We start from the raw sequence: 26,941 nt of genomic DNA on the forward strand, positions 1-26,941 counted from the left end.
CTAATCTTGCCTAGCAACCACAATTCATTGCAGTAAAGCAGTGAAGAGCTTCGACAAGATAATTATGCAGTCGCCCTCTTAATTTTATGCAAAGAGGAATTATTTCTCTCTGGAGCAAAATCTCAATTACCAGAAATAGCAATAACACTTGCAACTGAAAAACATGAAATTCCATCAATAACCTTAAAAGACGTTTTCCTCCCATGTGGAGCACTGGCCTTTAGTAGCATGTTGTCCTTATGTTAATGCAACACAACAATTTTTACATCTTTTAACTGACAGCAAGAATTTAAATGGGTGCTGAGATTTTTCAGATGTGAGGGTTGCAGGGGGTCTTTATTACAAATATGGCGTAACCCGGACTGAAGGTCCATGAAGAGCTGAGAGGTGTCAATCCACATTTGCTCCTCTAATCCCTGTCACTGTTTTTGCAACTCAACTGTCCTTTCAGGTTGGCTGGACCCCAAATTATGGAGATACTTAAAATTGTACACCAAACACCACTTCCCCCCCACCCCCAAACCCTATCCCCAAGCTTTGCAGTGCTACCATCTCTCAGGACTCCTTCCCCAAAATTCTCAAAAGGGAAAGTGGTAGAAATTGAATCAATGTACCTTCATTAACACTAGTTATGTACCTGTAAAAATTGAGAACCTGTAGAATTCTATCTTGAGAATTTGCAGACGAAATTCAAATGATCCATTTAGTACAAGTTCACTGTTCAAATGTTAAATGTGAGACTTTAGGTTTATTAAAAGTCTATCTTTCCTCAACCCCATCCATCACTGCAAAACATCCTCTGCCTCACTGTGAAATGACAAGTAATAGACTAAATATAAAAGACTTATGTATCCTGGTTCCAACAATGCTCTGAGAGCTGGCTAGCTGCAGATGCAGCCCAAGATAGATTTGAAGCACATCTGTAGACGACAGAGGTGAAGCTAATTTGGGGTTTATTATGAATATTATTAATGGAACTTGCAGCAATACAACAGCAAAGTCTAGACTCAAAACATTCCAGTAAAAACTTAGATCATTTACTGAAGCTTACCCACAAACTTACAGAATTGTTCCATCTCAAACTATTTTTCTCAACAAATCTTATACCAGAGCTTGGAAATTTCCAAAATAATTTTCTGTTTCCTACATCAGTCAAGGGTTTTGCCTCTCAAAAGTTGGGTAACATTGTGTTTTACTAAAAAATTTCTCACAATGTAAATATTTAGTAGAAACGTACCTCATTAAATTACCAATTCTTATCATGTTATTAGTTTAAAAAAAAGCAACAGTTGGTACTGAGGAATTTAACGACAATATTTTGCACTTCATTTGAATTGTTGGATTTGTTTCAGTTTTCTCCCCCATCGCTTTAGTGTTTTGCACCCTGCTTCTTCAGGGTTGACTCAATTCCACATGCATTTCACCATTATTTACCAATAAGCCTTAAAAATGTTACCATATTTTCAAACACAAGGGACATCATTTTAGGGATATTGGGGATATTACAGCAAGTTTGTCCTTGCAAGTATGTTTATTGCGAATGACTTACTGTTGTAACTTATAAGTGTGCATGCAAAACTAGAAGTTTCTAGAGCACCAAGAATGGAAATCCTGACTGATTTATTCCTTCCTGAATCTGAAATGATTTCATTAATTGCAGCACCACACCCATTATCCAAGGGTCCTTCGCAGCTTCTGTCAGAGTTGATTTCTCACAGGTTAAAATCAAACTTCAGACGAAGTTCAGTTGTGTTCACTAGAACTCCCCAGCACTCAAAAAAATTGCAAAGATCCCAGTTAATCAGCACGAGTACCGAAAACAATTAATTACTCTTGTTCGATAAATTACTAATTTCCCAAAAATAGAATTGGCATATCTCACTGAATATTCACAAAAGCAAAGCTGAGTTAATGTTTTACTTGAATAACCAGTCTAATAAAATAAATAGTTCATGCATATTTAAATATGTTTTATTTATTAAAAATTATTAAAATTTCACCTCATTAGGACAAATTTCCAGAAATAATGTAGAAAATATTACTGAATGTAAAAACGGCATGACATTTATTGAATCATACTTGATTCGACTAAATAATGTACTTTCAGACTTCTACATTGTTCTCACTAACGTAGTTTCCTTGCTGCATAAAGTTCTGAATTCCTCCAATGTACATCTTGGGTTTTAAGGCTTTAGATGAGATTAGACTTGCAATTCTCACCCTTTCTTACTATATGCTCAAGCAAATGCAGGTTGTCCCCTATAACTGGTTCTCAAAGCAACCAACATAAATTCAGGATGATTCCATTTGGCGTGTGCACTGTGATTTAGAAGTATGGACTGACAACCATGAATCTGGGAACTAAACCAAAATCCAAAGTGCTGGAATAAGTCAGGTATTTCTAAGACATTGAGCTAAACAGGATGGGTGCAGATTTCTACATTAAAAACAGAATGAGAATAGGCAACTTCAATTCACTATTAAATTGGGTTATGTTTAAGCCCAAAAGAAAATAATCCCATGTCCAGTTCAGAAAGCTGGCAAGAAGTGACAGGAGTTCTAGGCTATGGAATGAAAGGATGTAAAATAGACTGACAAGAACTGCCAGCAAAAACTGCTTGAATAGCCCAAAATATCTATCCAGTGACATCTTTATAATCAAAAACAGAAAATGGTCAGTATCAAGCACTCAACAGGGATGGCATGTATGTCAGGGACTACACTCAAACAGAACTGACTGTGAAACTCCTAATGCTGCAAAGGTGACTGCTTCAAAACAACAATCTTCCAACACAAATTGACACATGTTTGCTGTTAAGAAATTTACTTGCAACTCTTGGTTCTCCTTGAATATCTTTAAGTCTGTACATGAGCAACTTAAGACATCCAAGTGTTTAAATGCAGCATGTCTGAGAGGAAGAAGTGACTTTGAACTTACAATACCCAAAGCTCTCTAGAGGTTTCTCCTGTCACAACCAGGAATGATTACAGATTAATTGACGAGGTTTAAATTGCTGTGAGCAATCAACAACCCCATATCAGTTGTATTGAAAGTCTATCAGATGTAAAAAACAAAATGGATGACGTCTCTCGCAATTCCTGTAGTTTATGCAACATGGTGCCATGTGCAAGCTTGCTAACCATACATATGTTCACATCCAAATCATTTATATAAAATGATCAAAAGAAGTGGATCCAGCACCGATCCTTGTTGCACACCCTGGTACAATTACAACATTTAAAAAGACATCTGGATGGGTATATGAATAAGTAGTGTTTGAGAGGGAAATGGGCCAAATGCTGGCAAATGGAACTAGATTAATTTAGGATATCCAGTCAGCATGGGTATGTTGCGACTCTCATCTCATGATAAGCTTAATAAGACACCAGTCACAGCAGTCTTGACCACACTTTTAAGAATGGGTACTGGAACATTGAGCAGAGTTTACTTTAGGGGTTTTAACCTACACAATAACATTTACTATTTAAAAACACAACCTGGTTAAAAGGAGAGAAAGAAAACAGAGGGAGTAAAAGTAACATGTATGCAAAAATGTATGAGCACAGTTTTAAAACTTGCTAAACTAAACCAAGCTGGAAACAACAGAACTGCAATCTGAGCATGAAACCATTAGAGTCAATTTTAGCAATGTGTCATAAAAGTAAAGCCAGTTCTTTAGTCACATGATTTACAATATCCTGATGCCACTAGTTATGACTGGAAGTGTTCACAGATTAAGAAATGCAAATTTACGGGAGATGAAGTAGTATTGGTAATCTCACAGGTGCAGCAATTTAAATTCAATTAATGTTATTCCATGTTTCTGGTACTGAAAATTGTGAACTACGACGTATGAGAAGTGGTAGGTTATTCAGCCGCATGGGCTGCGTCACCATTTGAAGAGATAATTTCCCATCTACCCCTGTACTGATTCCTTTGTCAATTAACAATCTCACTCAGTCTTTAAAAATATTCAATGACTTAGCTTCCGCTGCTAAAGCGGAGAATTCCGTAGATCAATACCCTCAAAACAAAAATCTGTTTCTCCATTTTAAAAGGGAGATACCACATTGTTCAAACTATACCCTAGTTAGAATCTCCCCTTAACAGATAAACACACGGTCAGCAACTGTCAATTTTCACTCCTTCAGAATTGAACATCTATGCAAAGCATGAAAAGTTTACCTTCATACAACTGTTGTGGTTCTGTTCGCCGAGCTGGAAATTTTTGTTGCAAACGTTTCGTCCCCTGTCTAGGTGACATCCTCAGTGCTTGGGAGCCTCCTGTGAAGCGCTTCTGTGATCTTTCCTCCGGCATTTATAGTGGCCTGTTCCTGCCGCTTCCGGTTGTCAGTTTCTAGACAGGGGATGAAACGTTTGCAACAAAAATTTCCAGCTCGGCGAACAGAACCACAACAACGAGCACCCGAGCTACAAATCTTCACCCAAACTTCATACAACTTGTTATTTGTATTTTTCATCACAAAATCCAACATTACTTTGTTTGCACATTCCTAATCTGTCAATAAGTGCACGCATTCTAATTTACACTTCCTTCTTGGTTCTTCCACCATTCAGTTCTCAATCCTTTAATGATTGGTTAAGGCGATATAGTCGTTTTCCCTATTCATCCAGATGCTATTTTCCTAACAGCTACCATCAAATCCTGGAGGATGTTCAGCAAAAGCAAAATTTGGTCCATTATTTTGTTAAAATACAATAAAAAGCCCAGAAAGCCTTTTCTATTTGAATCCAGCAATAGAAAAAGAGGCAAGATCAGGAATAATGATCAATCGTAAATTGAGAGAGAGAACCCTGTTAGAAAGGATGAGATTCTGTTCAATATACACAATCAGTCGATTCTTCAGAAACAAACCCAAACAGGCAGACGCAACACAACCAAAAACTATAGCCACATTACCTTACACCAAAGGCATGTCAGAAATGACTTCCAGACTACTCAGACCCCTTGGCATCATGGTAGCCCACAAACCTACCAACACACACAAACAGCATCTTATGAATCTAAAGGATGCATTAAATACCACCAGCAAAACTATTTACAAGATACCATGCAAGCACTATAAAAATAAACTACACCAGACAAAGTAGCAGGAAACTTGCCACCAGGATACATGAACACCAACTGGCCACCAAAATACAAGACCCACTCTAAGTAGTTTCCATCCATACAAGGAGGACACACTGACAGGGACACCACACACATCTTAGGACAGGCGAAGCACTTACACGCACGAGAATCCTTAGAGACATGACATTCTAACCAGAACCCCATCAATAAACACATGGATCAGGTCCTAAATCTACCTTCCCTTGAAAAAAAGAAAAATCCGGAAATGACATCACCCATCTTAAGAAACCAAGACCTATAAAGAGAGAGGCGGGACATACTACCACTGCTCCAGAGACACACTGATGATGATACCTAGTATGGTGACAAAACGTCTGAAAAGAAACCTTCAAGCTCAGCAAGCTAACTTACAGACTTATCAACCTGAGTTACAAATCTTGTTAAAACTCGCTAAGAAAATCGACTTTTCAATTTCCTATAACATTGAGGGTAAGAACTAAGTACAGAGAACCAGAGGGACTCTGGTATGCATGTCCACAGATCCTTGAAGGTATCAATAGAAAATTGCCTCTATTATTTAAGGCATTGATTTGCGGCACGAAGAGCTGTATACAACATTAGTTAGGCCATCACTAGAGTAGTGTGTCAGTTGTGATTGCCACACTATAGGAAGGACATGATTGTAATTGAGGGGGAGGGAGGGTGTAGAATAGATTAATCAGCATGTTTCCTGGACTGGAGCAATTCAGCTACGCAAAGAAACTAGGCAAGCTGGGGTTACTTTTCATTAAGTGGAGCAGACTGATAGGTGATCTGTTTGTGGTTCAGGCTACAAAGTTTTGAGGGTACTTTAGTAGAGATGTTAATATCCGGGGCAGTTTTAAAGGTAAGAAGCAGGAATTTGAGGGGGAAATTAAGCAATAAGGTTTTCATCCAGAGCATTGTGGGTATCTGGAATGCTGCATAAAAAGGATGGTACAGACAGGAACCCTCAAGATATGCAAGAACTCTTTAGATGAACACTTGAAATGCCATGTTGTTCAAAGCTTCAGGCTAAGGGCTGGAAAACAGGATTAAAATAGATGTGTCATGACCAGAGACATAAATGGAACCAAGGGTCTCTTTCCATGCTGTAAAACCTGACTCTTAAAAGCAGCATTTGCAAAACAATTATTAACTATTAACTCACCATACAAGGCTTTTCCACTTGTCTTTGAAGTAATATCCATTGCTTGTTGGATCACTGATTGAGATGCATAACCACTATAAAAATAAGATTCAGTGTTAACATTTGACTAAATCCTCTTTTCATCTCCTTTAAAGTTTAACTATGCAGAGCAAATTAAACTTCATGTTTTCATTCTAAGACACTTAAGAAACCAAAAATAGCAGCATTTTGTTATATTTTAATATAACCAAAATGTTTTTAACATGTTTAATAAGACATTAATGAAAGGTCACAGATCTGAAATGTTAACTTTGTTTTTCTCTGCACAAATGCCACCTGATCGAGTACTTCCAGCAATCAGATTATTTTGCTTTTCATGATTTGGTCCGGTCTTCGAACATGAAATTTATCTTTCAAATTGTTCAGTGTATTTTAGGAAAACCTTCAAGATGTACTTATGATCTAAAGCCACTAGAATTATGATATCTTGTCCAATTTCATACTTAAATTATGTTGTACAAGATAACCTGCGACATTGAAGCTAACATTAAAAACCTTAGGGTAAGAGAGAATGGGGCAGTTATATGGAAAGAACAACAGACTACAATCCTATGATGGACAGGCCCATACCTAAAAGAGGAAATCTACTTACCTTCCTAAATGATTTAGAAATAAAAATAAACAGAACTGTGGGTACTCAAAATCTGAAACAAAAACAAAGTGCTACATCTGTAAGGACAAAAATGGAGTTAATATTGAGTCCAAGTATCCTTCATCAGAATTGTTCTGACAAAGTCACTGGACTTAAAACACTACTTGTTATTCGCTCTACAGATGCTGACAAACCTGCTGACTTTTCCAGCTTGATTTTATTCCTCTACAATTTGTCATCTACAATCTTTTGTGGAGCTAACAAACACCAGATCACGTATGATGCATTGGATTACTGCCTTGTTAGACCACTGCCTCAAAGGAAAGAGTTTTGGAAAAATCTGAACAATGAATGATCACGAACAAACATGGTGAGAATACATTATCCTGCTCTTGGAAGTGGACTCAAAACAACGCACAAACTGAAAACTGTGGCTCAACTGTGAAAAGCTGGCACTTCTACCAATAGTTTCCAATATAGTATATTCGATTAAATATTGTTACTTTAGGATTTCTTCAATTACTATTCCCATGCAGAAGGGCATCGAGATCAACTTGAATCTCAAACCTTTCTACAGACTAAAATTTGTAAGAATATATATATTATAACTCAGCTCAAACTCACAGGACAGCAAAATATTTTAAATTGAAAATCAAAGCAACTAAAGCAACAGGTTTAACAGCAGCTCAAAGAGACAAAATGCAACAAATTGGTTAGGAAAGTATAAAAACCACAAACATGCTGAAAATTTAAAAGTTATGATTACCTTAAAAGCTAGAAACTGAAGGCTGCCACAAGATAACAGACCCAAATCTAAGAGGTGAAAACTTGGATACTATTTGCGAGATTGGAGATCCAAGTACCTTACTGGAACTTTAGTATTAACATTTCCATACAACAATTCAAAACCGTGGAGAAGAAACACATTTCACACTATTGTGTTCTTTGATGGGATGCAGATGTTTGCTGCCAATCATTAATTTTCCTTGAATTAAGTGACTTACTAGTCCACTTAAGAGGGCAGTTAACAGTCAAGTACATGACTACATATTTAAGATTACAGGTAGTCCAGACCAGGAAAAGATGGCAGAGTTCCTTCCCAAAGAACATTAGTGGAATAGATGCATTTTTATGATAATTGATGATAGTAACGTACTGGATTTCCTTGCCCCTTCATATGAAGAGGATGATAGATTACCATTTGGATGTTTCAACTTGCAATCTATCTTAACACACTTCAACTTTAAAATGTAAGCATTTCATAATGTACAAGAAAATCACTTCAACCAAAGTCAACACTACACCATGTTGATTTACTGTTCCAATTATTTAACTTTTTTGTGAGCATTAATCTTTTTGCATGAAGTACAACACAATGCTGTCGAGCAAAAGACATCACATACCCTAACCCAAACCATCAGAGGAAGATATATGACAGACATATGATAAGACACATTACTGATCTCATTTTTGATTCCAACATTTATCTAAATTTCACCAGCTGCATGCTGGGATTTGGGATGTCGCCAAAGTATTAGCCTGGGCCTCTAAATTACTAGTCCAGTTACATTACCATTATGTCAGAGGTTCCCAAATACCACAGATTATTTCCATTTGTGTTAGACATTAAAAATAAAAGTTCAATTTATTTCAAATAGGCCCAGAAAACAGTCACTGTAAAATCAAGTCTTTGAGCATTATCAATTGTTTTGGAAGGTCCATAAATTCAAAACTTTGTTTTGTAGAGACATAGTTATGAGTAATTGCATCCAAATGTCTCTTCCCCAATTTCAATTACTCATCTATTGATAGTTGCACGATCAGTTGTCTCGGCACCAAGATTAGCAATATCCTCCATGCCTCAGTTTCCTCTTTTCAAGACTTAAACCTACTATTTTGATCCAGCTTTTGCTCAGTTGATTAAGTATCTTTATGTGATTCATTGTCATACTTTGTTTAATAATGTTCATCTCAAGTGCCTTAGGATGCTGCATTATGTTAAACACTACATAAAATTTAAGTTTTGTTATGGTCAAAGGAAAAAGGTGAAGGGATGGGTCAAGAATATATACTAATATCGAAAACTTAGAAAATAGGGTCAGCTAGAAGATTGGAGTCATTTTTGCAGACAGAACGTAAGTGTTCTGCAAAGCAGCCACCTAGTCCACTCAAATAACCTGCTTTAGTGATTTATTTAGTGCAATGGAAGAATTTTCATGACAAAAATCAAGTGTTTGCACTCTTGTGTGGACCCAAGTCCAATTACTAAGACAAATCTGATGACTGGAAGTATTTTCCCCAAGTTTTTTCACTAGTTCTGATCAAAAGAAAATAATTAAATTGAACTTCAAATGTTAATTGTTCATTTATTATTTGGTCATGAGATGTGGGCATTGCTGGATGGGCTGGCATTTATTGCTTTTCCTCAGTTGCCCTTAAGGTGGTGGTGAGCTGAGCTATCTTCTTGAACTGCTGCAGTCCATTTGATATAGGTAGACCACATTGCTACGAGGCAAGAAGTTCCAGAATTTTGACCCAGCTACACAAAGTAAAAAAAAAGCATCAAGGCAGTATGTTGGTTCAGTGGCTAACACCACTGCGTCTGTGTCAGGGACCTGGTCTTAAGCGACAATGTGGAGTTTGCATGCTTTCCCCATGTCTGTGTGAGTTTCTTCCAGGTGCTCATGTTTCCTCCCACTGTTTAAATTTGTGCAGGTTAGGTGGATTAGCTATGGTAAAAGCAGGGTTATGGGCAAAAGGTAGGAGGCTTTTTGTAGAGTCAGTGCAGACCCGATAGGCCAAGTGGCCTCTTTCCACACTGTACGGATTCTATGATATTGTTAAGTCAGGATAGTAAAGGCCTTATAGGAGAATGTTTATGGACATAGTGCAAGCCCAGAGGGCTGCTTTGGCATGGATGGTGCCAAGCATTTTGCGTGTTTTTGGAATTGCACTCCTGCAGGCAAAATGGAGTGTATTCCATCACTAAAGATGATGGGGTTTGGGAAGTCAGGCTGTAAGCTACATGCAGTAAGATTCCTAATCTAACTACCTCCTGTAACTACAGTATGTATATGGCTAGCCCAGTTCACTTCCATGCTAATGGTAGCCCCAGTGCTGGTGTTGGGGAACTCAGTGATAGTAATGCCATTGAAAATCAAGGGGTGATGATTAGACTCTTTTTGGAGGTGGTCATTGCCTAACACTCATGTAAATGTTTTCATGTCAATCAAAACAGAATACTGCCCAGATCTTGCTGCATTTGGAAATGCACTGCTTTTATATACGAAGAATAATGATACTGAATATCGTGAGATTAACAATGAATATCTTCATTTCTGACTTTCGGACATTACCTTGAGAACTCCAGTAGAGGCTGCATCCTTCCCCATAGATACTGCCAGATATTCAATTTAGAGAATCAGAGTCCTACAGCATGGAGACAGGCCCTTTGCCCAAACTGGTCCATGCTGACCAAAATGGCCATCAACACTAAACCTTCTAAACCATTCATATCCATGTATTTGTCCAAATTCCTTTAAATGTTGTTCATGTACCCACCTCAACCACTTCCACCAGCAGCTTAGTTCTTGTGCGTACCACCCATTATGCCCCTCAGGTTCCCTTTTCTTCTTTTCACTCCAATTTTAAACCTCTAATCTTAGCCCTCTGGTCCTCTGTTCTCCAACCCTGGGAAAAACAATGAGTATTTATCTTATCCAGGTCTCTTATGATCTTATCCATTTTTAAGATTCCCCTTCAGTCTCCCAAGCTCTAAAAGAAAATACTCTTAGCTTGTCCAACCTCTCCCTGTAACTCAGACCATGAAGACCTGGCTACATCCTTCTGCACTCTTTCCAGTTTGACAACATCCTTCCTATAGCAAAATGACCAAAACTGAACACAAAACTCCAAGTGCAACCTCACCAACGCCTGAACTGCAACTTCCGTTCTCAATGCCCTGAATGACAAAGGCCAGTGTGTCAAAAGCCTTCTTCACTGCTGTCGACCTATAATTCCACTTCCAGAGAACTGTGCATCTGAACCCCAAGGTCCCTCTGTTCTACTACACTCCTTAAGGCCCTACCATTCGCCATGAAACTTCTACCTTGATTGGGCTTTCCAAAATGCAAGACCTCACACCATTATAAACAACTTTTGTAATTTCTCAGCCCACTTTCAAGGTCATAGAGTCAGATGTACAGCATGGAAACATCTTTTTAGTCCAGCTTATCCATGCCAACCAGATATCCTAACCTAATTTAGTCCCATTTGCTAGCATTTACCATCCAGATGCCTTTTAAACATGGTAATTGTACCAGACTCCACCACTTCTTATGACAGCTCATTCCATACACACACGACCCTCTGTGAAAACGCTGTCCCTTACATCCCTTTTATGTCTTTTCCCTCTCACCCTAAATCTACGCCCTCTAGTTCTGGACTCCCCTACCCCAGGGAAAAAAATCTTGTCTATTTATCCCATCCATGCCCCTCACGATTTTATAAACCTCTATGATGTCACTCCTCAGCCTCCGATGCTCCAAGGAAAACAGCCCCAGCCTATTCAAACTCTCCCGAGAGTTGAAATCCTCCACCTCTGGCAACATCCTGAACCCTTTCAAGTTTCACAAATCCTTCCAATAGGAAAGAGACCAGAATTGCCCACAATATTCCAAGTGTCCTAACCAATGTCCTGTACAGTGGCAACATGACCTCCCAACTCCTATACTCAACACTGACCACTTAAAGAAAGCATACCAAACACCTTCACTATCCTATCCACCTGTGACTCCACTTTCTACTACCAAAGCTATGAACCTACACTCCAAGGTCTCTTTGTTCACCAATATTCCCTAGGACCTTACCATTAATTGTACAACTCCTGTTAAGATTTGCTTTCCCAAAATGCACCACCTCACATTTATCTAAGTTAAACGCGATGTGGCACTCCTCAGCCCACTGACCCATCTGATCAAGATCCCGTTGTACTGAGGTAACCTTCTTCACTGTTCATTTTGGTGTCATCTGCAAACTTACTAACTATACAGCATATATTCACATCATTTATATATGTAAAAACAAAGAAAAGCAGTGGACCCAGCACCAATCATTGTGGCACTCCGCTGGTCACAGGCCTCCGGTCTGACAAGCATTTATATATTACCCTCTACTTCCTACCATCAAGCCATTTAAGTACCAAATCTGCCAGCTCATCTTGGATGTCATGCAATCTAACATTCCAGAGCAACGACCTTTACTGAAATCCATAGACCACCCTGCCCTCGTCAACCTTCCTGGTCACTACTTCAAAGAACTCTTACAAATTTGAGAGGCACGATCTCCCACACACAAAGCTATGCTGACTATTCCAAATCAAACCATACTTCCAAATGGACGTACAGAGGAACCTCAATCATCCGGCATTCGATTATCTGAATATTGGATTATCCGACAAGATTGCAAGGTCCCGATGCTTGGCTGATGTTATCCAGCATTCAATTAACCGAACTAAATACTCTCCATCCATATCCTTCCAACAACTGTGCTTCCCCTGCATAACTTCTCTCTCAGAATCTTCTCCAGTAACTTATCTACCATAGAGGTCAGGCTTATTGCGCTATAGGTCCCAGTTTTTTTTTTTGCAGCCCTTCTAGAATAAGGGCACCACATTTGCTACCCTCCAGTCTTCCAGGACCTCAACTGTGGCTGACTGCGATACAAAAATATTAGCCGGGGTTCTGCAAGTTCTTCTCTCACTTCTTGCGGGGTTCTTGGACATATGTTGTCAGGACCAGGAGATTTATCCACCTTCATACATTTAATACATCCACCATCTCTACTGTAATACTTCACGGTAAACACAGAGGACAAATATTCATTGAGGACCTCTCCCATCTCCTGTGGCTCTACTTATACATGTCGACCTAAGTCTTTGCAGGGTCCTGTTCTCTCCAGTTATTCTTTTAAAAGGTACTTGAAGAATCTCTTTGGATTCACCTTAATTTTCTCAGCAAAGGCCACCTCGTACCCCCTTTTCACCCTTCTGATTTTCTTCTTCACCAAAATACCTATATATCTCCAAAGAATTACCTTGATTCCAACTGCCTGCACCCAAGCCAAACCTCCTCTAAGTCAAAGCCTCAACATCTCTCGGCATCCAGGGATCCCTATTCTTATCAACCTTGCCTTTCATTCTCACGGACATACAGACCTTGAACTCCAGCTATGTCACTTTTCAAAAGGCCTCCCACTTGCCAGGGGTCCTTTTACCTGCAAACAAACTACTCCAATCAACCTTTGCACACTCCTGTCTAATTCCATCAAAATTCACCTTGCCCCAATTTAGAACTTCAATCTGTAGACCAGTTTTGCCCCTCTCCATAACTATTTTAAAATTAATAAAACTATGGTCACTGGTCCCAAAGTGCTCCCCCACTGTCATCTGTCCTGCCATATTTCCCAAGAGTCAGTCAAGTTTTGCCCTTTTGAATAGGACCCTCTATATACTGAAGGAAACTTTCCTGAACACACTTTAAAAATTATACCCCATCGAAGCTCTTGACATTCTGGCAGTCCTAGTTTATGCTTGGAAAATTAAAATTCCCTATGACAACCTTATTGCTCCTGCAAGTCTCCCCAATCTCTGTGCATATTTGTTCCTTTAATTCCCATTGACTATTGGGGGCCTGTCATACAACGCCAATAATGCCACTTATTTCTTGGCTCCATCTACAATGCGTCATTGAATGATTCTTCAGTTATTGGAACTCTAATTACTGCAGAGATAATCACCTCAATCAACATTTCAACTCTCCCTCCCTTCCACCACCTCTGTCCTGCCTAAAGCGCCTGCACCCTGGCACATTAACCTGCCATCCCTGTCCCTCCCTTAGCCATGTTTCCATAATCTCCCAGTCCCACGTATCTATCCATGCCCCAACTTCATCGGCTTTACCTCTCAGCCCTTTTGCATTGAAACAGATGAAATTCAATCCAACAGGCATTCTGTGATCTGCCATGTTCCAGCCTGACCTGTCTCCTTACTATTTGATTACTGTATCGCCTTTCAGGCTCACATTTGCCTCCCTGGTGTTGAGGATTCCAACCCCCTACCAATCCAGTTTAAACCCTCCCTTGTAGCATGAGCAAACCGGGCCACTAAGATATTGGTCCTCCTCAGTTCAGATGTAGTCTGAACCTCTTGAACAGGTCACCCCTGCCCCAGCAAAGATCCCAATGATCTAAAAATCTGAATCCCTTGTCTCTGTACCAATTCTTTAGCCACACATTCATCTGCTATATACTCCTGTTCTTACCCTCACTAGCACCTTGCATTGGAAGTAATCCAGAGATTACCACCAACAGGGTCCTGGTTTTTAAACATTTATCCTAGCTTTCTATAACCGCTCCACAGGACCTCATCCCTATTTCTATCCATGTCATTTGTGCCAATGTGCACAATGACTTCTGGCTGTTCGCCCTCCCCCTTCAGAATGTTCTGCAGCTGCTCAGAGACATCACTGACCCTGACCCGGGAGGCAACACACCTTCCTGGATTCCCATTTGTGGCCACAGAATCTCCCCTTCAGTGTTTTCTGTTTTTATAACGCATGTTATGTTGGCAAGCGAAGACTCTCGAATCCTAAAAAATGGGGCTTCAACAATGTTCAGACGCATTCATTTTTTCCCCCCAATATTAAGGAGCAGTTGTTGCAAGTGATGCATTAATTTGTTCCCTGAGACAGGCAAGATAGTGTAAGATTAAGGAGCCTTGGATGACTAGAAGAGAGGAACTTTTTGTAAAAAGGAAGAAGGCAGCTTATGTAAGGTGGAGGAAGCAAGGATCTCGCACAGCTTTAGAGGATTACAGGCTTACCAGAAAGGAGCTCAGAATGGACTGCAGAGGGGGCATGGAAAATGCTTGGCAAAAAGGATTAGGGAGAACCCAAAGGCATTTTACTCATATATGAAGAATAAGAGAATGATCACGGAGAAGGTAGGGCCAGTCAGGGATAGCATAAGGAGTCTGAGCAGATAGAGGAAGCCCTAAATGAGTTTTTTGCTTTGATTTTCACCAAGGTAAGGGACCTTGTTGTGAATGAGGACCCGGGAAAAAAGCTTGAGCAGACTGAGATTGAGGAAGCTGATGTGCTGGAAAGTTTGGCAAATATTAAGATTGATAGGTCCAGACCAGATTTATCCTAGTTTGCTCTGGGCAGTGAGAAAGGAGGTTGCTAAGCCGCTGGCGAAGATCTTTGCTTCCTCACTCTCCATGGGAGCTATACCCAAGGATTGGGGAAGGAGATTGTTGTTACCCTTCTAGAAAAGAGGAATAGGAAATCCCAGGCAATTACAGACCAGTCAGTTTTGGAGAGAATTCTGAGGGATAGGACTTATGACTATTTGGAAAAGCATAGCGTGATTAAAAGCAGTCAGCATGGCTTTGAGGGGAGGGTCATGCCTCTCAAATCTGATTGAGTTCTTTGAGGAGGTGACAAGACAGGTTGGTGAAGGTCGAGCAGTGAATGTAGTATACATAGAGTTCAGCAAGGCATTTGATAAGGTTCCCCGTGGTAGGGTCATTCATAAAATCAGGAGGTATGGGATACAGAGAGATTTGGCTCTCTGGATTCAGAATTGGTTGGCTGACAGAAGGCGGAGTGTGGTTGCAGATGGAAAGTATTCTAACTGGAGGTCAGTGGTGAGTGGTGTCCCACAGTACTTTGATCTTGGGCCTCTGCTCTTTTAATTTTTAGAAATGTATTGGATGAGGAGGTTGAGGGGTGGATTAGTAAATTTGCAGATGACACAAAGGTTGGAGGTGCCGTTGATAGTATCGAGGGCTGTTGCAGGCTGCAGCGTGACATTGACAAGATGGGCTGAGAAATGGCAGATGGAGTTCAACCTGGATAAATGCGAAGGGATTCATTTTGGAAGGGCGAACTTGAATGCTGAATATAGGATTTAGGACAGGATTCTTGGCAGTTTGGAAGAACAACGAGATCTTGGTGCTCAAGTGCATCAATCCACCCAAGTAGACAGGGTTGTCAAGAAAGCATATGATGTTTTGGCTTTCATTAACATGGGATTGACTTTAAGAACTGCAAGGTTTTGCTGCAGCTCTACAAAACCCTGGTGAGACCACACTTGGAATACTGTGTCCAGTTCTGGTCACCCTATAATAGGAAAGATGTGGAGGCTTTGGAAAGGTGGCAAAGAAAGTTTAGCAGGATGCTGCCTGGACAGGTGGGCTTGTCTTATGAACAGAAGATGACTAAGCTCTGACATTTCTCTGTGGAGAGAAGGAGGAAGAAAGGTGACCTGTTCAAGATGTACAACTTAATGAGAGGCAGAGATAAAATTGATAGCCAGAGACTTTTCCCCAGGGCAGGATTGATGGCCATGAAGGGTCATAGTTTTAAGGTGTTAGGAGGAAGGTATAGAGGAGATGACAGAGGTAGGTTATTTACTTTACAAGTAAATGGTTTAGTTTGTTTTAAGAAACAAAGTTGCCATTCCCAGGGAGATTTACAAAAGATGCCAATAGTAATACACAAATTTTAAATCTTCCATGCTTTAGCAGCATGAAGGATTTCTAACAACATCAGCTATGTCGCTGCCATACTTACGTTTACACATAATATGGGTGTTTCAAACTGCAAATCATCTTTCATGTAAACATTGCTGCTTAGCTCTAAACCAAGGGGGAATACATCAGAATTGACTTCCTTTAAAAATTTCAATCCACTCCAGCTACTCTGTAGGACTCTGTAGGTCACCAAACATTTTCAGTAACTGAGCAAGACTAATCAAAGCACATAGGCGGGCATGAACTCCAAACTAAACTGGGTTATTTGGTTTTTTACTGTTCTCATATTTGAAGGAAAAACACAAAGCAAAATGGCTTAACGCCATTTTTGATTAATTAGATTAGATTAGATTACATTACAGTGTGAAAACAGGCCCTTCAGCCCAACAAGTCCACACCGACCCGCCGAAGCGAAGCCCACCCATACCCCTACATTTACCCCTTACCTGACACTACGGGCAATTTAGCATGGCCAATTCACCTGACCCTGCACATCTTTTGGACTGTGGGAGGAAACCGGAGCACCCGGAGGAAACCCACGCAGACACGGGGAGAACGTGCAAACTCCACACAGTCAGTCGCCTGAGGCGGGAATTGAACCCGGGTCTCAGGCGCTGTGAGGCAGCAGTGCTAACCACTGTGCCACTGTGCCGCCCACTAACTGTGCCACCGTGCCACCCACTAATTGATATAGACACTAACTTGAAAACATGGCTAACACACTTCACTGGAGAAGAGTAGGATTCAAATCTTTCCCAGTGGTAGCTCGAGACATATCTGCTCATTTTTGGCTCACTTCAAAACTGTAATGTGAAAGAGTAGCAATAATGTCTTTCTGAACTGGACAAAAAAAAAAAACTTATTGTACCTGCATAGCAGATGAAGTGAAATTATTGCTGACACAAACTGAAATTTATTCCACATTTCATACTTCTGTGCCACATTGTCATAGATTATTTTCTCTTTATGACAGCTTTAAAAATAGATGTTACTTCAATGTAATTTGCATGCCCGCTGTGCAAGGAAAACAAAAACCATGCTCTTGCCATTTCAAAGCACTTAATCTAAAGGGATTAGATTCTAATGACCACAGAGCAACAAAGTGCTGATTGTTAGTCAATACTATTGGCTTGCATGTCTCACACACTTAACTGGCTTTCTGATGCAAAACAAAACAGAAGGTACGTGAAAATAATCACCTATAAATGACAAAGCTCTGTACCAGGTGGTAATCTGCGAAGTAAAAATGTACGAGATCTAATGTAAGTAGTGCAAACATATTCTAAGTGCTTTGTTTTCTAATTCTCAAGGTTGTTCTGTGCCTTAAAATAACAATAAGATTTCATGCTAGTTTTTCTTTAATGCTCTTAAATTATATTCATTCTTTCCCCACTAGCTTTTGAGCATATTAAACAGGAGCAAGTGAGGTCTGCAGATCAGAGTCAAAAAAGTATGGTGCTGGAAAAGCACGGCAGGTCAGGCAGCATACAAGGTGGAGAATTGACATTTCAGGCATTTCTGATGAAGGGTTTATGCCCGAAACAGATTCTTCTGCTCCTCAGATGCTGCCAGAGCACATTAAAAAGGTTCAAATAACAGGGAAAAAAAATCTCAGTAGCAATCCTTTTACCTTCAAGGTATTGTCCCTTACGACTATGGCACTGGTTGCACACCACTATATTTCCATGTGATATTGTACAACACTGGATTATTACCATAAGTCCCAATCAAGAATTATATTCCTTAAAAACAGAATATTAAACAAATGTAAAATAAATCACAAATCAATAAAGTTTAAACAGCTAGAATTTCATATTAACCCACGAGAGAAAAAGCTACGGTATAAAAGAATAAAGTGATCAAGAATTATTAAAAATTGTTATAGCTCCAGCAATGCAATTCACCTTTCCAAGTACCATGTAATTCTTACTAAGTAAATTTACAACATTTGGTGATCTTTGGACCGAAAAGCAAAAGCACACATTTTTCATTTTGTTGGAGACACCCATCTACGATAAACGCCACTAGGAAGCCTGTTGCCAGACCTCTCCTGATAATGTTCCACTTACTTGTTAGATCATGTGTTACAGTAACTTTAAGCGCTATAAGTTTTAAAGTTCTGCAGCACTGTGCATACCTACTTACAAAGTTCAAGTTTAATGAACATGACTGGTCTTAATTTCACAAGACTGTGGGCTGCATATCATGTGCATCAACTTAAAATAGCCAAAATCACTAATCTTCCAAGGCAAGTTTTCACCACAAATGTATTTATTTGTAAAATGAGATGCTTTCTTTATTGAAGCAACACATCTGATTCAAGAGAAGCCTTTCTCCAGGAAATATTACAATTTTGATCTCATCTTATCAGCTGACATTGCAGTTAATGATCAACAATAGCATTAAGGGGTGCATTGGTTACCAGTCTGGACTCCACAAATGCTACAGAGAGCAGATTTTTATTATAAAGTCAAGCCGTATTTGGTGCAAACAGCTCTTCTTGAGTCACCAGAGGCTATTAGAGTCATGTTAGAAAAACAAGTGTCACTGTTCACACAGGCAAAAAATATTTAACCCTACTTTAGCAAAGTAAATGCCATTTTATAGCCACAACTTTATCAAACTGATGTTTTTGAACACAGTCTGTCAATTGCTATATCACCTATAACACAACAGTAACAGCTCCACAGATACTTCAATAGGTGTAAAAATCGTTGGTGCACCAAGGTCATGTAATGTGTTTGTAACCCATGACTGAATTGATAAACTCTCAATCATAAGTTTCCAGGTTCAAGTCCCACTCTAACACAAATGCAAGCTTGACACACTACTGCAGTGGAGAAAGTGAGGTCTGCAGATGCTGGAGATCAGAGCTGGAAATGTGTTGCTGGAAAAGCGCAGGTCAGGCAGCATCCAGGGAACAGGAGAATCGACGTTTCAGGAAGAAGGGCTTATGCCTGAAACGTCGATTCTCCTGTTCCCTGGATGCTGCCTGACCTGCTGCGCTTTTCCAGCAACACATTTCCAATCTACTGCAGTGCCAGAGGACTACTGCACTGAGGTGGCACCTTTGGGTGACAAGTTAAACGGAGACTCCCCCATCTGCTTGGGAGGATGCAAAAAATCCGATAGCACCATTTATAGAAGGGCAAGCAGTTATCCCTAGTGTCCTGACCGATACTCATCTCAAACAATTACAAAAATTAGATTCAAATCATCGCACAGCTGTTTATGACTTCCATATTTCCCACAACAATGATTACAATTTTTAAAAAGTATTCAACTGGCATCTGTGGACATAAAAAACTATATATATTCAGTTTCCTTTATATAATTAATTTTCTTTCAGTTCATTTATGCTTCAGTGAACAAACTTAGGAATGCTTGAAGCAGTTTTTTTAAAAGGGTGTATTTTATGGATGGGCACTTCGTTTGCTTTTAAACAAAATGGCTTTCCTTTATAACAAACAGCACAAAAGGAATGACCTTCTCAACACATGCAAGAAAACAAATTTTGCTAGTTTCAAAAAAATTACTTCAGACAAAATCTATTTATTGATCAAATCTAACAGATTTAAAATCCTCATTTCTGGACAAGTCAATCCATATTGCACTTGCGAAATAAACAACTGAAACAGCTGTTAACTTCAAATATCGCAGCTGACAGTCTACAAAACTGAATGGATCACTCAAATATTTAACAGAAAAATGTCAAATGTGAAGTTACAATGACAACCTTAAACAGGATCTCAAACTAAGTGCAAAAAGTGTGAAGGTGCATGAGAAAAAATTGTACATTAGGAATTAAACAATTTATTTCACTAATCTAACAAAACAGCATGATATGATAAAAAGTCTTTTACTTTTAAAATTTACAAGAACAAGCAATGACTTTTTTAAAATCTGTCTGCACACAGTAAGTGGAGTTAAACATGTGCAAATCCTTTTAACATTTTCCATCAATATTCCATTACAGGTTGCAGGTTAGAGCCATACAACAATTAACCTAAGCGTGGAAAACGCAATGTGCAGTGAATTAAATGAAAATCAGTTAAAGGCACCATGGACTATTTCAACCAAAGCAACATTGCACAAACCTTTCAATTGTCCAAAGCCCTGAAACAAGATATTCCACTACTCCTCAACAGGATCACACTTCTCTTTCAAATTTAAAATTACAAGTGCTTTGTTCCAATGCAAATGTTTGCACATGATTTGCTATCACTTTAATGAATTAAAACCAACATGCCCAGTATAGATAATGTTGGGATTACTTCCTGTGCCACGTACCAGTGAGCCTAGGAATAGGAGCAGTCTACACTGAAACACCTGGTCAAGAAGTGCTAGTGTAGGAAGGAGGGCTTCAATTATGTGGGTCACTGGGATGTCATCTGGGCAGGCGTGACCTCTATAACAAAGAATGGTTGCACCTAACCTGGAGAAGCACCAATATCCTGGCAAAGTGGTTTGCTCGTGCTACTCGGGAGGGTTCAAACTAGTATGATGGGGGTGGGAACCAGAGCAGGCCAGCAAATAAAATGACAGAGGAAGAATCAGAGACGGTGTTCAGTAAGGAGAAGGATAGACAGAGAGGGGTTACTGAACACAAAGTTTGGTGGTCCGAGGTCTATTTGTTTTAAAGCAAACTTCGAGCTTGATCGATACAATAACTCTGATGTTGTAGCTCAGAGAGACTTGGTTGAGAAAAACACAAGACTGGCAGCTTAAAGTTCGGAGATTTAGAAGTTTCAGCCATAATAGAGAGCTGTAAATGAGGGGCAGGGAGCTGCATTAAGGGAGAACACCATGGAGAGCTCATCCTGCAAGGCCATATGAGTCGCTTAGCAATAGGAAGAACGCAATTACTTCGATGGGACTATACCACAGAGTTCCCAACAATCAGCAGCCGATAGAGGAACATATGTGGTGAGATCACAGAAAGATGTCCAAAAACAAGATTGATGGGGTGGGTGACCTTAACTACCCCATATTAAAAGTGTGGAAAAAAATTTGACCAGATTTGACACAAATGTGTTGGGAAGCCATCTTGTCACAAAGCAATTTTTGCAGTAAAACGTAGACTGCAAACAAAGTGCTGTCAGAGCATAAGCTGATGAATTTGTTTTGATAGCATGACCTTGCAGCTGCAAATGGTCTCTTCCTCTTTCCCCTTAGACACAATTCTGCGCCATAGATGTATTGCACATTATGCCCCTTATCGGTTTCTGTTTCTCCCTAGCTAAACCTGCAGTTTAAGATAACATCCAATTTTGTAGACATTAAGACATGTAGGCCTGGACAATGTATGTAGGCCTTACGACTGTCCCTAGGTTGTGTAGTTAATGGGCAGTGGACTTCTGACATACTACATAATTTGTAACACTGAACTTCATTGGAATTACATCTCACTTCTCCCTAAGATGCACCTCAAGTCCATGATTGAAAGCTAGTTAAATTCTTAAGGTCTCAACCCCTGACACTTTTGTTTTAAATGATTCAGCACAAGATTTAGCTTTCCCCAATAAAAAGGCACTCAAAAAGAAACCATATGTCAACGGCCCAACGGCCCATGCTACACCTGGTATTGGGGAATGAGCCCAGGCAGGTAACTGAGGTTTCAGAGAGAGAACATTTCAGAAGCTATGATCATAATTTTCTAAGTTACTTATGAATAAGGACAAGAGTAGCCCTCAAGTGAAAGTATTAAATTGGAGATTGCAGATATGGCATAAATCCCATCTGACACGTGGGGATCTTTTAAAAGGCCAATCAATTAGAGTTCAGGACCAGAATGGCAAGATTCAGAAACCTTTAAAGAGAAATTGAGAGCTTGGTCAAAAAGTAAAAGGAAACTGATGGCAAGATCCTTGGAATAATGCAAAAGTAGCAGGAAAAGCTCAAACAAGGAATAAGGGCGAAAGGGAGCCACAAAATGTCTTTGGCAAACAAGTTTAAGAAAAATCCCTCTGAGTTTCACAGATTGGAGATATAACACCGGCAGTGTTCCGCAGGGATCAATACTTGGACCCCCATTGTTTATAAATTTATATAAATGATTTGTAGAAGAGTGGAGGTGGCCTCCTTAGTAATTTTGAGTATGGCACAAAGATAGGGGTAATTGTGGATAGTGAGAAGGATTGCCAGTGGATATCTCACAACATATATAGACTAGAAACTTGGGTAGAGAAATGGCAAATGAAGTTTAATCCAGACAGATGCAAGGTGATGAATTTTGGGAGAACCAATGCAGGAAGGAAGCACATGGCAGAACCCTTAGAAGCATGAATAGTGGGATCTATGCATGCAAGTCCACAGTTCACTCCAAGTTACAACACAAGTGGGTATGGTGGTCATGGAGACACATGCATGCTTGCCATCATTAGTCAGAACTGAGTGTAAAAACAGGCAAGCCGTGTTGCAGCTGTTTCGAACTTCAGTAAGACCACATTTGGGATACTGCATACAGTTCTAGTCATCATACTACCAGAAGGATGTGGAGGCTTTAGAGAGGATACTGAAATAGTTAACAAGGATGCTGCTGGCTTGGAGGGTAATGGCTGCAAGGAGAGATTGGACAAACTCTGTTTTCACTTGAACTTGATAGAAATTTACAAAATTATGAGAGACATGTATACAATGGATAGCCTGAGTCTTTTTCCCCATGGTAGAAACATAGATTACTTGGATTTTCTTTGGGAAAAAAAAAAGAGGGTGATAACTGCATGGAATGTTGCTGGAGGAAGATACAGTAGCAACATTTAATAGGCATCTTGACAGATCGGTGAATAATCAGGGAATACAGGGTTACAGACAGCACAGAGGCAAAACGTTTTTCTTATTTAGAAGGCATGTGTCAGTACAGTCTTGGTGTGCCAAAGAGTCTGTACACTTTCAGGAGGCACTCACTGAATTTGAATTACTTAGTGTAGCGGGTGTAAGTGTTCAGGGACAACAACATGTAAGTGAGGCAGGTAGGGGGATTCTGAGTTCAGGAGTCCAGGAGCCTCAGCCCTGGACCTCATCCAACAGATGAGAGATTCTTGCTCCCTGTATGGATGATGGAAAGGGCTGTGGACAGGATGAGCCAGCTGACCAGAGCACCATGGTGCAGAAGGCCATTCAAGGAGGGGGGGGGAGAGGAGGAAAATGACAGTGTTATTATAGGGGATTCTATAATTAGGGGGACAGGTAGTATCCTATGCAAGCTGAATCGGGAGCCCCGCATGGTGGGTTGCCTGCCCGATGCCAGGGTGCAGGACATCTCTGACCAGCTTAAAAGGATATTGGAGTGGGAAGGGAAGGATCCAGTTGTTGTTGCCCACATGGGGACTAACAACATAGGCAAAGCTAAGGTGGAGGACATGTTTGGGGATTAACAAGCACGAGGAAGGAAATTGAAATACAAGGGTCACAATCTCTGGATTACTGCCTAAGCTACGTGCCAATTGGCATAGGGATAAGTTAGGGAAGTAAACATGTGGTTAAAAGGATTGGCGTGGGAAAGAGATTCCAATTTTGGAATCGGGGACATCTGGACAGTTGGGACGGTGTCCATCTGAAACGATCTGGTACCATTGTTCTCACAAAAAGGATAAAGAGTGTGGTCAATAGGACTTCAAACTTCTGAGCTGGGGGAAAGGGAAAGCAAAAGTGACAGGGAATATGGAGTTAAATGGAAGGACAAGTAGCAGGTGTGCGGAGAGGTTTAAACTCAAGGCAGACTAGGAATGCAGCAAACAAAAGGATAACTTAAGACATCTTACGATTTCCACTTATCTCTAATAAGAAAGTTAGCATGCTCGTAGTACTCAAAGTAGATGAATTGATGCCACAAATCAGTGAATGATTATGGTGTGGTAGGCATCACAGAGATGTGGTTACAGGGGGTTCAGGACTGGCAATTAAACATCAAAAGATTTACAACTTATCGAAAAGACAGGGAGGTGGGCAGAGGAGGCAGGGTTGCCTTGTTAGTTAAGAATGAAATTAAATCTATGGCACTGAAAAGGATAGACCAGATCTAAAAGTTGAAGTTCTAAATTGGAGAAAGGCCAATTTTGATGGTATTAGGCAAGAACTTTCGGAAGTTGATTGGAGACAGGTGTTCGCAGGTAAAGGGACGGCTGGAAAATGGGAAGCCTTCAGGAGTGAGATAACAAGAATCCAGAGAAAGTATATTCCTGTTAGGGTGAAAGGGAAGGCTGGTAGGTATAGGGAATGCTGGATGACTAAAGAAATGGAGGGTTTGGTTAAGAAAAAGGAGGAAGCATATGTCAGGTGTAGACAGGATAGATCGAGTGTTTATACTCTAAGGATTCAAAGTTGGAGTATACTGAAGAGGGAAATCAGGAGGGCAAAACAGGGACATGAGATAACGTTGGCAAATGGAATTAAGGAGAATCCAAAGGGTTTTTACAAATATATTAAGGACAAACAGGGTAACTAGGGAGAGAATACGGCCCCTCAAAAATCAGCAAGGTAGCCTTTGTGTGGTGCCACAGAAAATGGGGGAGAATATTTTGCATCAGTATTTAAGGTGGAAAAGGATAAGATATAGACTGCAGGGAAATACATGGTGACATCTTGTCCAGATTACAGAGGAGGAAGTGCTGGACGTCTTGAAATGCATAAAGGTGGATAAACCCCCAGGACCTGATCAGGTGCACCCGAGAACTCTGTGGGAAGCTAGAGAAGTGATTCTGGACCTCTTGCTGAGATATTTGTATCATCGATAGTCACAGCAGAGGTGCCGGAAGACTGGAGGTTGGCAAACGTGGTGCCACTGTTTAAGAAGGGTGGTAAAGACAAGCCAGGGAACTTTAGACTGGTGAGCCTGACCTCAGTGGTGGGCAAGTTGTTGGAGGGAATCCTGAGGGACTGGATGTACATGTATTTGGAAAGGGAAGAACTGGTTAGGGACAGTCAACATGGCTTTGTGCGTGGGAAATCACGTCTCACAAACTTAATTGAGTTTTTTGAAGAAGTAACAAAGAAGATTGATGAGGGCAGAGCAGTAGATGTGATCTATATGGACTTCAGTAAGGCGTTCGACAAGGTTCCCCATGGGAGAATGGTTAGCAAGGTTAGATCTCATGGAATACAGGGAGAACTAGCCATTTGGATACAGAACTGGCTCAAAGGTAGAAGACAGAGGGTGGTGGTGGAGAGTTGTTTTTCAGTCTGGAGGCCTGTGACCAGTGGAATGCCACAAGGATCGGTGCTGGGTCCTCTACTTTTTGTCATTTACCAAAATTGGAGGTGTAGTGGACAGAGAAGAGGGTTACCTCAGATTACAACAGGATCTGGATCAGATGGGCCAATAGGCTGACAAGTAGCCGATGGAGTTTAATTCAGATAAATATGAGCTGCTGTATTTTGGGAAAGTGAGGACTGCAGATGCTGGAGATCAGAGCTTAAAATGTGTTGCTGGAAAAGCGCAGGTGGTCAGGCAGCATCAAAGGAACAGGAAAATCAACGTTTCGGACATAAGCCCTTCTTCAGGAATTCCTGAAGGGCTTATGCCCGAAATGCCGATTCTGCTGTTCCTTTGATGCTGCCTGACCTGCTGCGTTTTTCCAACAACACACTTTTAAGCTCTGTATTTTGGGAAAGCAAACCTTAGCAGGACTTATACACTTAATGGTAAGTTCCTAGGGAGTGTTGCTGAACAAAGATCTTGAAGTGCAGGTTCATAGCTCCTTGAAAGTAGAGTCGCAGATCGATAGGGTAGAGTAGGCGACGTTTGCTATGCTTTCCTTTATTGGTCAGAGTATTGAGTACAGGATTTAGGAGGTCATGTTACATCTGTACAGGACATTGGTTATGCCACTGTTGGAATATTGCTTGCAATTCTGGTCTCCTTCCTATCAGAAAGATGTTGTGAAACTTGAAAGGGTTCGGAAAAGATTTACAAGGATGTTGCCAGGGTTGGAGGATTTGAGCTATAGGGAGAGGCTGAACAGGCTGGGGCTGTTTTCCCTGGAGCGTCGGAGGCTGAGGGGTGACCTTAGAGGTTTACAAAATTATGAGGTGCATGGATAGGATAAATAGACAAAGTCTTTTCCCTGGGATTGGGGAGTCCAGAGCTAGAGGGCATAGGTTGAGGGTGAGGGGGGGAAAGATATATAAAAAAAAAGAGACCCAAGGAGCAATTTTTTCACGCAGAGGGTGGTACGTGTATGGAATGTGCTGCCAGAGGATGTGGTGGAAGCTGGTACAAGTGCAACATTTAAGAGGCATTTGGATGGGTATATGAATACAACCATGGCTGACAAAGCAAGTCAGGAAATATATCAAAAGGAAAAGAGACAGCCTACAAAGTGGCCAAGAGCACTGGGAATTCACAAGATTGGGAAGGCTACAAAAACAAAGGGATAAAGAGAAATAAGGAAGGAGAGGATCAAATATGAAGGCAGGCTAGCCAGTAATATTAGAAA

The 26,941-nt window shown here is 40.4% G+C and overlaps 1 protein-coding gene across 10 annotated transcripts in view; it reads right to left on the reverse strand.

Annotated features, from left to right (window-relative positions):
- Window positions 1–26,941, reverse strand: part of eps8a (EGFR pathway substrate 8a, signaling adaptor) — a 137,054-nt gene that overhangs the window by 75,714 nt on the left and 34,399 nt on the right. For 3 of the 10 annotated variants that reach the window (XM_087999648.1, XM_087999649.1, XM_043713536.2), the window contains one exon: window positions 6,283–6,356. In XM_087999648.1, coding sequence (XP_087855774.1) covers window positions 6,283–6,322 — 40 coding nt within the window. In that variant the 5' untranslated portion in view covers window positions 6,323–6,356. Of the gene's footprint in view, window positions 1–4,186; window positions 4,272–6,282; window positions 6,357–26,941 lie in introns of those variants that run through there. The other 7 variants (XM_087999650.1, XM_087999645.1, XM_087999644.1 and 4 more) reach the window with 5 other exon arrangements.

Source organism: Chiloscyllium plagiosum, unplaced genomic scaffold (assembly GCF_037043375.1).
Source record: "Chiloscyllium plagiosum isolate Xiang-an unplaced genomic scaffold, Cpla_swu_hap1 HiC_scaffold_23, whole genome shotgun sequence".
NCBI classification, from domain to species: Eukaryota; Metazoa; Chordata; class Chondrichthyes; order Orectolobiformes; family Hemiscylliidae; genus Chiloscyllium; species Chiloscyllium plagiosum.